The following is a 12,033-nucleotide window of genomic DNA, read 5'->3' as shown; positions in this document are numbered from 1 at the left end:
TCTTTTCATCTATTCTGGCCAGAACTACCAGTTTTGTACTATGAAAAATTGTGAAGTTCTCACCAAGTCTAAGGCAAGAAAAGAACTTACTTTGGAGATATTCCTCACCCAAATTCACAATTGCTTGTTTAGAATCAGTAACTTGAGGCGCAAGTTATCTATTTTTATAATTCTGCTAGGGTTTTAAACTGCTAGCAGTGGCACGTTCATGCACAAAATAAAGTTGACTTGTTGACCACCAATGGTTGTCAATCCAATGGGGAACTTTACCTTACTATCACAGGACTAAATCAAAACGAGTGAACATCAAACTTGAGCTGCATCCAGCTAGGGCCGGTTCTAGGATTTTGAGAGTCCTGTGCGAAACTTAAGGAATGACCTCACATAATTTAATATGAAAATACTAAAGAAAATAAAAAATTTGCCATGACTTAATACCTCAAAACAACTTTAGTTACAACTAAAATTCATCATAAATTAGCATATAATGATAATCATAAATCAAATTTATAAAAGTTTTAATGTTTCAATTTGAGAAAAAAAAAAAAAAAAAAAAAAAAAAAGAGGAAGAAGAAGACAATAACTATGTTTTATTTATTTATTTTGAGTGGGTGAAAACATATACAATTTTTTTTTTGGTTAATTGGAGAAAGCGTATATATACTGCTTGTATGTATTTCTGTTGATATCAATTAAAAAGAGTAAAAATGTAAAAATACAACTTTTGAATGACACATTCCAAACTCGAACCCAAGCTACTTACTAAAATTGAGACAATGTAGACCAACAAAACCATATACACAGTTGTATTATTTTTCTACACTCTTAAATATATATATATATAATACTTGTAATATTAATCTATATAATACACACATCAAAAAATTTCGGGGCCTTAAAAATCGGGGGCTTGTGCGGTGGTACAACTTGCACACCCTTAAGGCCACTTCTGCATCAAGCCAAAACAGTCAGTTGGGTATTCGAAGCCCCAGACACCCGCTAAATATTTAAGTAAACTCCACTCCCCCACCACTTGTACTAAAAAAAATTAGGAACAAAACATGGATATTTAATAATTAAAAAAATACATGTTTAAATTATTTCAACATAAACTTTAAAAAGTAATACACAAACATACTTTAAGAACAGGACAGAGCTGATATAAACTTCAAAAGAATAAAACAAACACAATGCTTTTGGTTTCGAGTAGAATTGCTTTGAAATTATTTCAAAAGTTGGTTTGTTCCAAACAAGCTTCTTATGATCGAGCTACTCTCAAGATTTACAAATATCTTAACCTCAGCTTGACTGGTTTTCTATTATGCACCAAACGTAGACGGTCCAAATCCAAGCCAAGCTAGAGCTCGAGTTGTATCGAGCTACTTTACAACCCTAGATTTTGCCAATAAGATGGCAGGATGCTAATGGTAGTTTGAGCCTTTTGTACATGTTCATCCGTTTTGATGTAGTTCCTATGATGGTAGGGTAAAATTCTTCATTAACTTGAAAATCATTGGCGGCGAACAAGTCAACTTTTTTTGGTGTGCGAGCGTGCCACTGTTAGCGGCTAAAAATCCTAACATATTTATAAAAAAATTTAATAACTTGCACCCTAAGCTATTAATTTTGATCAAGTGATTGTGAATTTGGGTGAGGAATATCTCTCAAGTAAATTCTTTTCTTGCCTCAGACAAGTGAAGACTTTACAATTTCCCACAGTAACTAGTAATTCTAGCCAAAAATGAATGTTGCAAGTGATTCGAACTTAATTCAAAGAAAATTGTTTATTACACAATTTAAACAAAAAAGAACTGCCAAGTCTGGAAGGACATCAGAACATTGAACTTCAATTTTTGCTTGGATTGTTGCTTGTGATTCAGGCTTAACTGGATATATCTGTGCTGGAATTGCACGTCAGCACCTTCAACTGGTAGGGTTCAGCTAGAAATCGATACCAATGTTGAGATTGTTAGAGCTTTAATCTATTTTAGCCATGGAAAGGCTTGCCAAATGGGCAAAACTGGGATCTCTTCAGTCTGGACTGGATAGGAAGTGGCTAGATTGCTGACCTGGAACTGCTCTTCAGTACATGTTCTGCTTAACTGTGGATAACCTGAGAGCTATTCTGGTGATTCTAAGACATCAAGATTTCCTTGAAAATTTGTTGAGGTTTTCATATTATGAAAAACTCAAACTCCACTTGATTCACCTAGTCTGAACCAAATTTGTAACGAGCGAATTCTCATTTCCCTTGTGAGCTGCTTCTTTGAGCTGAATTGTAGTAGGAAGTTTGAGTTCTGCCTGTTTTGCCAAAGGCTGGATGACTTTCGCAAAAACAAGGAGTTTGGTTGTCTTTGAGTTTGAAAGCTTTGGGATCGAATGATCTTGTTTGAGTTTGTCAAAATGACTGGGAGTTTTTATTTTTGATTGAATTTTTGTTGTCCTCAATCCTGTTCACATCCTCCTATATTTATAGGAGCTCTGCATGAGTGATTATTTCCTAAAATCTGGAGGACATATCGTTGAGAGGATTCCTTGCTCCAGCACAAAAGGATGGTGGTTAATCTGACAAGAAAGGCCCCATCAAGAGTCAACTTTCAAGATAATCAGTTTTGACTTTCTAACAACCAACTCTCTTATTTCTTGTTTATCTTCTTGTAAACCCAGCTGTGTACTGACAAGAAATCCTCATGAGTATGGGAAGAAAACTTGGCCCTCTTTTCTGGCATTAAATGATTATGGGGAGTGGTTTTTGATTTTGCCTTTCTACCAACTCCCTTACACGTCCTCTACCCCCTTTATGTGGATGTCTTGTCATTCGGGTCACGCAGGCACTGTGGAAAGAAAAATCCCCCCTACTATCTATTGATTTGATCTCCGAATTTGTGATCAAACTTTTGAGCCTTTTGGAAAAAATTGGAAATTGGGTATCAATTTAAACCAACTAAACTGGCTTTTCTAGATTAAGTCACCATTAACAGCACCTGTAAGATTATCTTTTGCAATTGGTTCGCAATTGTTTGGACTTCTAAAACATTCTGGGCTTACTTCTGATTTTGGTAGAAACAAAGCCCAATCAACTGTTGTTGACATGGGCCAATAGTCAGATGGGCTCACGCGTGAAATTTAGGCCCAAACAGTATGGAAATCCCAATATGACCAAAATAGGAATAAAATTACTAAGGAATTCCTGCCAACCAAGCAGGGCATAGGAAAATGCCCCCAACATTTTAACATTAAAATATGTTGGGAAGCAATCCAAGTTGATCCAATTCATCGTTGCTCATGTGAGTAAACCAAATTGATCAAACAAGAAATCAGGTTTATTCCGACAAAGGCTACCACTGACTAGGAATTCAATTTGAATTATTTTGAAACAGAATTCTACAACTCTTATATGAAAAAAGCGAACTCCAAACTTGAATACCGGCTGCTAAAACTGGCTCAACTGATGCCACCCTGCGATAATGTTACTCAAGTACATCATCTCTGGTTCAACTCAAATGGAAAAATAAAGAGATAATATATCTTGCCGGCAAGAATGATGAAACAACATCGGTGCTGCAATTTACTCCCCAACAGTCAATCCAAACCCAAATTTGTAGTCTTTCTTTCTGTGATCAATCTGCAAAGCATATATTTTAGTACTTGTCAAGAAAAAATTGGCAAAGCAGGGTGCTTAACGAGAAGCGAATTGTCTAAATCAACTACAAACCAAAATATCCACCAAGCTAAAGCAAGCGATGAAGAAGCTAATGCATAATCAATAATCAGCTGGTATTTTTGGAATCGTCAACATAACCATTGGATCATGGCATTGCATCTAGACAAGGAGAAATTCTTGTAAGAGGCAGCCGCAAGGGGCAGCCCTCTCACAGTGGAGAAAAACTTGCCTTCAAGGGTTCATGCAATTTTTCTACTGAGTGTGGTTGGACCCACAAGTAGGTCCCACTCAACTGTGAGAAGGCTTCCTTATGTGGCTGCCTCACCTAAGAATCACCCCTAAGCAAGCTAAAGTAAACAAAGCATGTTTGCCTTAATTCAGAAGAGGAAGAAGAGAAAACGAAACATTGATAGATACCTCTGCAGAAAGGACAAAATTAAGACCCATATTTAGTCGCTCTTCCAAAAATGCAGCCACGGTGCCATTGGAATCAATCTTTCCTCTAAGACGGCACTGCAACAAAGATCGTATTGGTCAAGGAGAATGATCACAACTTAAAAAATTCAGATCTTATTGAACAACTCATAACAGGTAACCACGCAATCCAGCTAGTTGTCCACAAAGGGCACAAACAAAATTCACGACCGGCATTTATATCGCCACAATAAAAAACCAAGAAAGAATCCCATATCAATTATGATGGCAGAAATGTTTTTGCCAGCAGCAGCAATTGTGGAGATGATGAATGCAAGAACGACCATGTCAATTAGACAAACTAAGTCTCATCAGGAAGACACTGATACTAATATTTAGATGTGTATAAATACATGCATGCACTGCACATGTACGTAAGCATCTTATGTTGCCAGACTGAATCTGGATAAGAAAAATTTCCATGTGGAATCATATCAATGTCAGCATAACATTAACAGGCCACAAAGTCCAGTGGTATTACTGGCACACCTGATTATAGTAAACTGAAAAATCATGTTTCATGAGGGTGTTCACCTACTAGGTGGTAACATTGTCCAACAGCAATCAGATACCACTGATTGTGCAACCTTGCCATGGACCTAGGCCTATGGTAAGATAACAATGTATGAAGGAGAACATAAAGAATATCTATGTATTGCAATGAAGTGAGAATTGTTGATTTATACATCTCTCACTATCATCATTATCACAATCATCATCTCAACATGAAATATTCCAGAGATAGGGTTAAGCATGCAAGATATAATTACACCAATATCATGAATATTTGAACATTCACAATACAAAACCTACCTGTCGAAGAATGTAATCATAACCAAAACTAGCTGTGACGTCTCGTGACATGTAGTTGTACATGAAATCCGATGCTAGAGAAACCTATAAGGAAGAAACCTGTAAGAAAGAGTATTCGAAGAAACCACGAAAAAGACAAACTGCTGCAAGATACTTCAACAATATAAAATTTAAACCCTGAATCAATATTCAACCACGGATGAACTTTGCTCACCTTCTCAGAAACTTTTTGTACATAGCTCAGAGCAACCATTCCAGTGCTAGCGACTTGCCCTGTGGCAACCTGGGGTGCAAAAACAAGTTGGATTAGGGTATGAATCACACGATAGTTACGAGTCAAAATTTCTTGCCAATACAATCAGCAAGGAAACTTCAGGGTACATATAAGAAAATCAAGTAGAAAAATGCATCATTAAATTAGTGGAGTATGTTTTAGAGCTGCCCAAGAATCTACCAGGCCACCCAGCTTCACAGGCCTAGCTTGCAATTGGGCCAACTTTGGCATATATTTTAAGGTCATTGGGCAGTCTTTGGCAAAGTTTAACCTGATCAATTTATGTGTAAAATTGGACTACAATAAGAAAACACTAATACAGCATGCCCAGCCCAACTCGGGCTTGACTGTCGTATGAATTTTGATTTGTTTCTGTCAAAAATTGCTAAATAAAACTATCAGCCATCAAACAACAAGAAATATATAACAAAAGAAAATAAATTGTTGAAGTTGTAAACTAGTGCTTTCATTAATGAATAATTTTATGATTAGCTTTCACAGTGCTCACTAATATATAGATGATCCTTTCCAATTAATAAATTGTCATGGTCCAGTAGGAACCTAACTCAGAGATCGAAATAAGAAGTATCCAACTCAGCCACTGAATCATCAAGTGTAGTAAGGTGCAAATGAGCTGAACAGTATCATGCTATCACTCAGTCGTTAACCTGGCAAGCAATCAGATTTTATTACAGGTTTCCTTATTGACTTCAGTATGAGTTTTCATTCACCACGCCTTTTAGGAAGATCAAATACATCATAAAAGTGTTCATGACTAATACTTACACCATGGACCAAGGCTTATTTTTCCTTATAATTGTGACATTCATTTAAAAGACAATAAATAAATAAATAAACCAAAGCGGGGGTATTTTGAAACAGAAACAAGAATGATCAAGCATACAGTTAATTCTTGATAGACATTTTAGATATATAAATTTTTTATGCCAGAATGCAACAAATTAATAAATTTACTTGCATAGCAGAATTAATAGTACAACAAAAGTAGGAAACAATGAAAAGCTTCAGGATGTTATAACTCAAGGCTTCAAGAATTATACCATCTTGTCAGTGTTGTATCGAGCAGCATAGCCAATACCAGACTTCCGATGCTGACCAGCCCAAAATACTTCACCACCCAAAGACAGATGGGGAGTCACGCTCTGAAAATCAATATGCACTTCAAAGATTGGTAAAACACAATAATCTTTAGGTAAACAAATCAAAATTTCTACTCTCTAACTTCCACAGGGAGAGAAGCATGAGTGCCACTGGCAGTAAACAAAACACGCTTAACACTAAGAATTAATTTGCAAAAGTTATGAATGTCTTATCTTCATGTCCAATGGTATGAAGAAAATAAATAAATTACATATTACGTTGGAACAATTAATTATAGAGATACTGTGCTACTGAAGTAAAGATTTGGCATCATTTTTAAGTCCAAAATAAATTTGTGTGGGATCAACAAATGATAGATGTAAATTTTGTAACAAACGGGTAAATAGAACCTTGTAGGTGAAATGGCATCCCTAGCCTCATATGCACTTGACACTGAGAAGGCTTAGGGCCATGTGAATTGAAAATTTATTCTCTACCTTGTGCTTCCCTTTCCTCAAAAACATGCATGATTAGGAAGTCTAAAATGTGATGGCTTTCCTCACTTTGATTATTTTAAGGTTTTGGTCTTCATTCCTTACTTTTTTGTGTGTTCAGTAGGTGATACCAGTGACTTATTTCTTATGGTCCTGAAGGGGTTATATAGTCAAAAAGGAGTTTCATGAACGTTGGTGAACCCTCCTATTATATCGTGGTGTAAATATTTCTAACTAGGGTCCTCCAGCAGCTTGCCAACTCGAATAAATGACAGAAAAAGAAAAAGACCTCAACTCTGACGATACAGACACCCTGAAGGAGGCCAAGAAATGAACCCTCTCACACAAAGGAAACATTGTAGAATTCATTTTGTGCTAATTAATATATTTCTGTAGATTAGCCAGAAAAAATCAGTATTCTCATGAAAAGAAGCATTTCTTTTATCATAAATTACCAACAAGGTTAAGTACAAAATAGGTTATCTAATATTTTACCTGAATGTAGTTTGCTCCAAATAATGCACCATTGCCTAACTGAAATTGTGACCTGTAATCTTTGCCCTGTACAGAAGAAGTTTAATGTTTGGAAAAAAAACAACAGAAAATTATCAGAAAGTTAATAACAAAGAAGTGCTTGGCTCAAAATATCCCAAATCAAAATATACAACAAAAAAATAAATAACTACGTTATTTTACAAACATATAGAAGAGCATTTGCTCGATTATGTTTTTAAAAAATGTTTTTAAATAGAAAGGACCACTTTCTTTGCGTGGCAACCCGAGAGCATTATCTTTTTGGGATTCGGTTGTTGAAAAACTGAGGAAAAGTATAGATGGGATGAGGAAAGGAAGTCTAAATCTTTTCTTCTTTATCTCTGGCAGTTATTCTTCAAAGCAGATCCTTAAAATTCTAGTTTTTTTTTTAAGAAAAACTTTATTAGAACTTCTGAAAAGTATAATACTGTGGACAGGGAGTCCACATTGAAATCAAACCACCACAGACCGGCTTTACAACCAGAAACTTGTATATTCTAAGTAAAACTAGATTAAGAAGCAATTGACACACAGCTTCCTTCCGTATAGAAGAATAGTAGAAAAAGGACACCCCCTAAATTCCACTGAAACAGATGACCAAAGCAAATCTGAAAACCTAACTCTATCTTCTAGTACTTACACCCCAACCCCTTTATACTCCTAGACCCAACCACTGCCAGCACATTGAATTCTCAAAGGGCTGTAGCCTTTTTCCCACCACCAAGAGCCTTATGTTTTTCACTTAACAGCGGATAGAACCCGGCTCCACCAACCTCCTCGAATAAATCTTTCCATAAATCTTAGAGATACTGGACAGTGCACAGATAAATCATCAGCACTCTTCCTCCTGCTTATACAAAATGCTGTCTTCTTTGAATCAAGTTGCACATATCAGCCAGGCAAGGTACACAGTCCAGGCCTCCTTGAATAAATCTTTCCATAATCTTAGAGATACTGGACAGTGCACAGACAAATCATCAGCACTCCTCCTCCTGCTTATACTATTTTGGCTGTCTTCTTTGAATCAAGTTGCACATATCAGCTTTACCCTGAGACACAGTCCAGGCAAGGATGCTGAAGATTTTCAGGTCCGATCTCTTGAACCTGCTCTAGCATACGACAATCTAACCCCTTCCATAATAACCAGCAAAGAAGATAATTCCTCAACCTCCACCTCATTTAAGTACCTCATAAAAACAAAAATTGCAATTCACCGGAAAAGACGTGTAAAATGCAAGCGAGTTAATCGTTTCATTATGGTACCAGGGCAGCATTAACAACTATGGAGATAAGCTTCTAAAAGAAACATCGCCCAACCAAATATTTCCCAAATCTCACCCACCAACTACCAGACAGCAACAAAGTAAAAACCGATCCAAACCAATTAACCCATCACCCAACAATTTCTAAAACCAACCAACTAGCCATCCTTATTCCTGGTTATTGTTCAATAGTAAAACGGACATTTATGTAATTAAATTGAAAATGGCAAGGTTAACTTTGTCAATCTCAAAAAGAATTTGATTAAAGAGAATAACAGCTTCCAGCATAAGTTGTGTTTCAGCTTTTTGGAGAGGTTACAACTTAGAGGTTCTCCAGAAGCAGTTATTAGCTTTAATTTAATACAATATCTGGTTTCCCATTAAAAAAAGGAACCTGTTTTTAGCTTTTGTGTGAACTGACTTTGAAAACAAAGAAAATGCTTTTTACCATAAAAAAACACTTTTTCAGCGCCATTAAGTTGTGCCAAACAGGTACAAGTTAACATAGCTCAATACAAGTTTTTTTTCTTGATAACTGCCAGGTACACATTTTGTTTCAGAGAGAAGTTGCCTTCTTTGTAGCAACACCATTATACAAGGACACAACAACAAAAAATATACATAAAATAAAAGATATTCTAAAGTCAGAACACCATACCTTGTAATCAAAATTGACCATGCCATGTGACATGTGTGGCTCATTAGTAAGCTGGAAAGAAACACAGAGAAGTTAACCAACTAGCTTTAGATATTGCAGAGCATAATGTCATTACAAACCATGCAAATAAAAAAAGGGGATAAAGTTCTTCAACAGTCTTGGAAATCACCTGAGAATTAGCCTTCAAAGTAAGATTCTCAGATAAATCACACTTTACTCTTGCATTAAGCCTCCCATCAGTCATTATTCTCCCAAAAAGCATCAACTGCATGACACCCAATTTTTAAATGGCAGTTTAAATTCAGCCTGTCATAGAAAAATATGCAAATGACCAATTTAATAAGACGCTTATTACCTTTGGATCTATAAAATTGGCACCAAACTCATAGTGAGCAGTAGGAATTTTAATAGTTTCCGGAGATTGTGAAGGAACCTCCATAGGTCCCATGAACACGCTGATTTTTGGTCAAAAAAGAATAGTTATGATTCAGATCAGTATCTAAATAATAAAGAAAATGATGACAGACGTGCACAGGAAGTCTGCTCATACCTGTGACTGAGTGAGAATCTCTGGTTGAGTCCTTTGGTAAAATCGAAGCGCATCCCCTCAAAAAGTTCTGGCTTTAAAGACACTGCACCACATACAAATAATTTCTTACTTCTTAGACTAGATCACTTCTTTCACATTGCAAGTAACCCAAAAATAAAAAGTCAATTGACAGTACAAGACCAGACACAAAAACGATAGTTACAAGACCAAATATACTCCTCTTTCGCTGTAAATTCGTTCTTCAAATATGTAAAATTGAAACAGAAACAGAAAAGATAAATCACATAAAAAGTTTTCACCAGTTATATGTAAAAATCCCAGAAGAGCAAATGTGCAAATCTTAATAAGAAGAAACACAAAACTCCATAATTTTCACATTAAAGAACAAAGCACTATAACTACAAAGAGAGCTTCAAATTATTTAATAGGGGCAAAAGGGTAGGAGAGAGACTGACTGAGAGCTTCACGATGGATCTCCTCGTAGGGGATAGGACAAGGAAGATTAAAGTAATCAACTTTCTCATCCTCTTTCGGCTTCTGGGTAGTATCAGCCGCAGTGGTTGGAGGAGGAGGAGGAACAAGGGCCGCCATTGTTATTGTTCTTTATGCTCTTAGCTTCTGTTGACAGAAAAACTGCGACAGCTATTTCTGTAGAATAAAAGGACAACAATGGCTCTCGATGATTCAGATCAAACCAGAGAGAGAGAGAGAGAGAGAGAGAAGAGCCTGAATAGTATCAAATTGCAAAACCTCCGAAGTTCCGAAAAGTCTAAAACCCTAGTGAGAAGAAGTGGCTGTTTGGGTTAAGGAATCAAATGGGCCGTTAGTGGCTGCGTTTTTGGGTAAAAAATAAAAATTCAATGAAAAAATAATGTGTTTTGATTGCTACTGTAAATTTGGCAAAAAGTTAACTAACTCTTTATTCTGGGAAAAAAAAAACTAATTCTTTATTTAATAGTATTTTTCTTCCTAGTAATTTTTTTTTTAAATGTGTTTTTTTTCTCCATAAACGTTGAAAGAAGCTTAAACTTCGAATCCATCTTTTCTCATATATTTTTAAAAAGCTCACATTTTGACGAAAAGAGCATCTTCATTGTAGCAATTAATTTTGGAAAATAGCTCAAAATGCCACTTATTTTATAATTTTTTTTGAAAATACCACTCCTCTCCTAAAATTTAAAACTACCACCTATAAATACATCTTTATTATCCACTGATTGCACCCATATCACATTTTCAGAAATTTTGTTCTCTCCACCGACCACAACTTCTTTTGCTTTGCAAGGTCGTAATCGATAAATATTGTTTGCTCCATTGAGATCTTCGTCGCCGCCTACCACACATCCATCGGAAAGGCCCTGGCTTTCACATCATTTTCCGCTTCTTCTCACTTGGACTCACCGATCCAGCACTCTAACTCGCCCAACAGCTTGTCGGCATTGCAGAGATCACTCACTTTTGTAGCTGCTAGCAGGATGAAGAAGGCATTGGGTCTCAAATCGCCAGGTTCGAGCTCCAAGAAGAGTCTTGGGTCCGGTGGATCCAAGTCGGGACCTGGAAAGCCCAAGCGGGTTATGACGGTGGGTGAGTTGATGAGGATCCAAATGGGGATTTCTAACGCTATGGACTCTAGAGTCAGGAGAGCTCTGCTTAGGATTTCTACTGCTCAGGTGAGCTCAATTTCTGTGTTTTCTTATTTGTGATTTTGGTTGATCTGGTTCGATGGGTTTGATTTTGTTTGGTAGGTAATGCTTGATTTTTATCATTGTGATAATTGTGATAATTGTGATGATGGGATGGATATGGAGCTTAATTTTGCTACTGATTTGGCCAATTTTGGATTTTGGTTTTTCTTACTTTAAAACAAAAATTGTTTCTTTACTAAGTGTAGTTCAATCTAATAAAATTGACAATGCAAAATGTTTCACAAATGTTTAATTTCATAATGGGTAATTTCAAACTTTTGTGCATGGTCGTCTGCATTGGAATTGTAATTAAGCAAGCCTTGTGTTTGATGTACTCATTATAGGTAGGAAGGCGAATTGAGTCAGTGGTAGTCCCACTGGAGTAGCTCAAGTCCTCTGATTTTACTGATCAACAAGAATACGATGCCTGCAAAATGAAATAAGGGAGCTTTTCTGGTAATGAACTTTACTTTTGGACACACACATGCACAATGAATTTTACTGTCTTTGATGGCATTTTGTGT

General features: G+C 36.3%; 1 protein-coding gene across 1 annotated transcript; it reads right to left on the bottom strand.

Moving 5' to 3' along the window:
• Positions 3,192-10,642, bottom strand: LOC18792564 (mitochondrial import receptor subunit TOM40-1). The gene is made up of 11 exons (XM_007222916.2): positions 10,280-10,642; positions 9,825-9,906; positions 9,630-9,729; positions 9,444-9,539; positions 9,275-9,325; positions 7,316-7,381; positions 6,287-6,388; positions 5,166-5,234; positions 4,952-5,035; positions 4,082-4,177; positions 3,192-3,625 (listed from the first exon to the last, which is right to left on the bottom strand). The coding sequence occupies exons 1-11, from the start codon at positions 10,413-10,415 to the stop codon at positions 3,569-3,571; spliced, it is 939 nt and encodes a 312-aa protein (XP_007222978.1). The 5' UTR covers positions 10,416-10,642; the 3' UTR covers positions 3,192-3,568.

The sequence above is a fragment of the Prunus persica genome, chromosome G1 (assembly GCF_000346465.2).
Source record: "Prunus persica cultivar Lovell chromosome G1, Prunus_persica_NCBIv2, whole genome shotgun sequence".
In the NCBI taxonomy this organism is placed as follows: domain Eukaryota; kingdom Viridiplantae; phylum Streptophyta; class Magnoliopsida; order Rosales; family Rosaceae; genus Prunus; species Prunus persica.
Note: the sequence above shows the minus strand (reverse complement) of the source record. Positions and strands in the feature narration are given on the sequence as shown.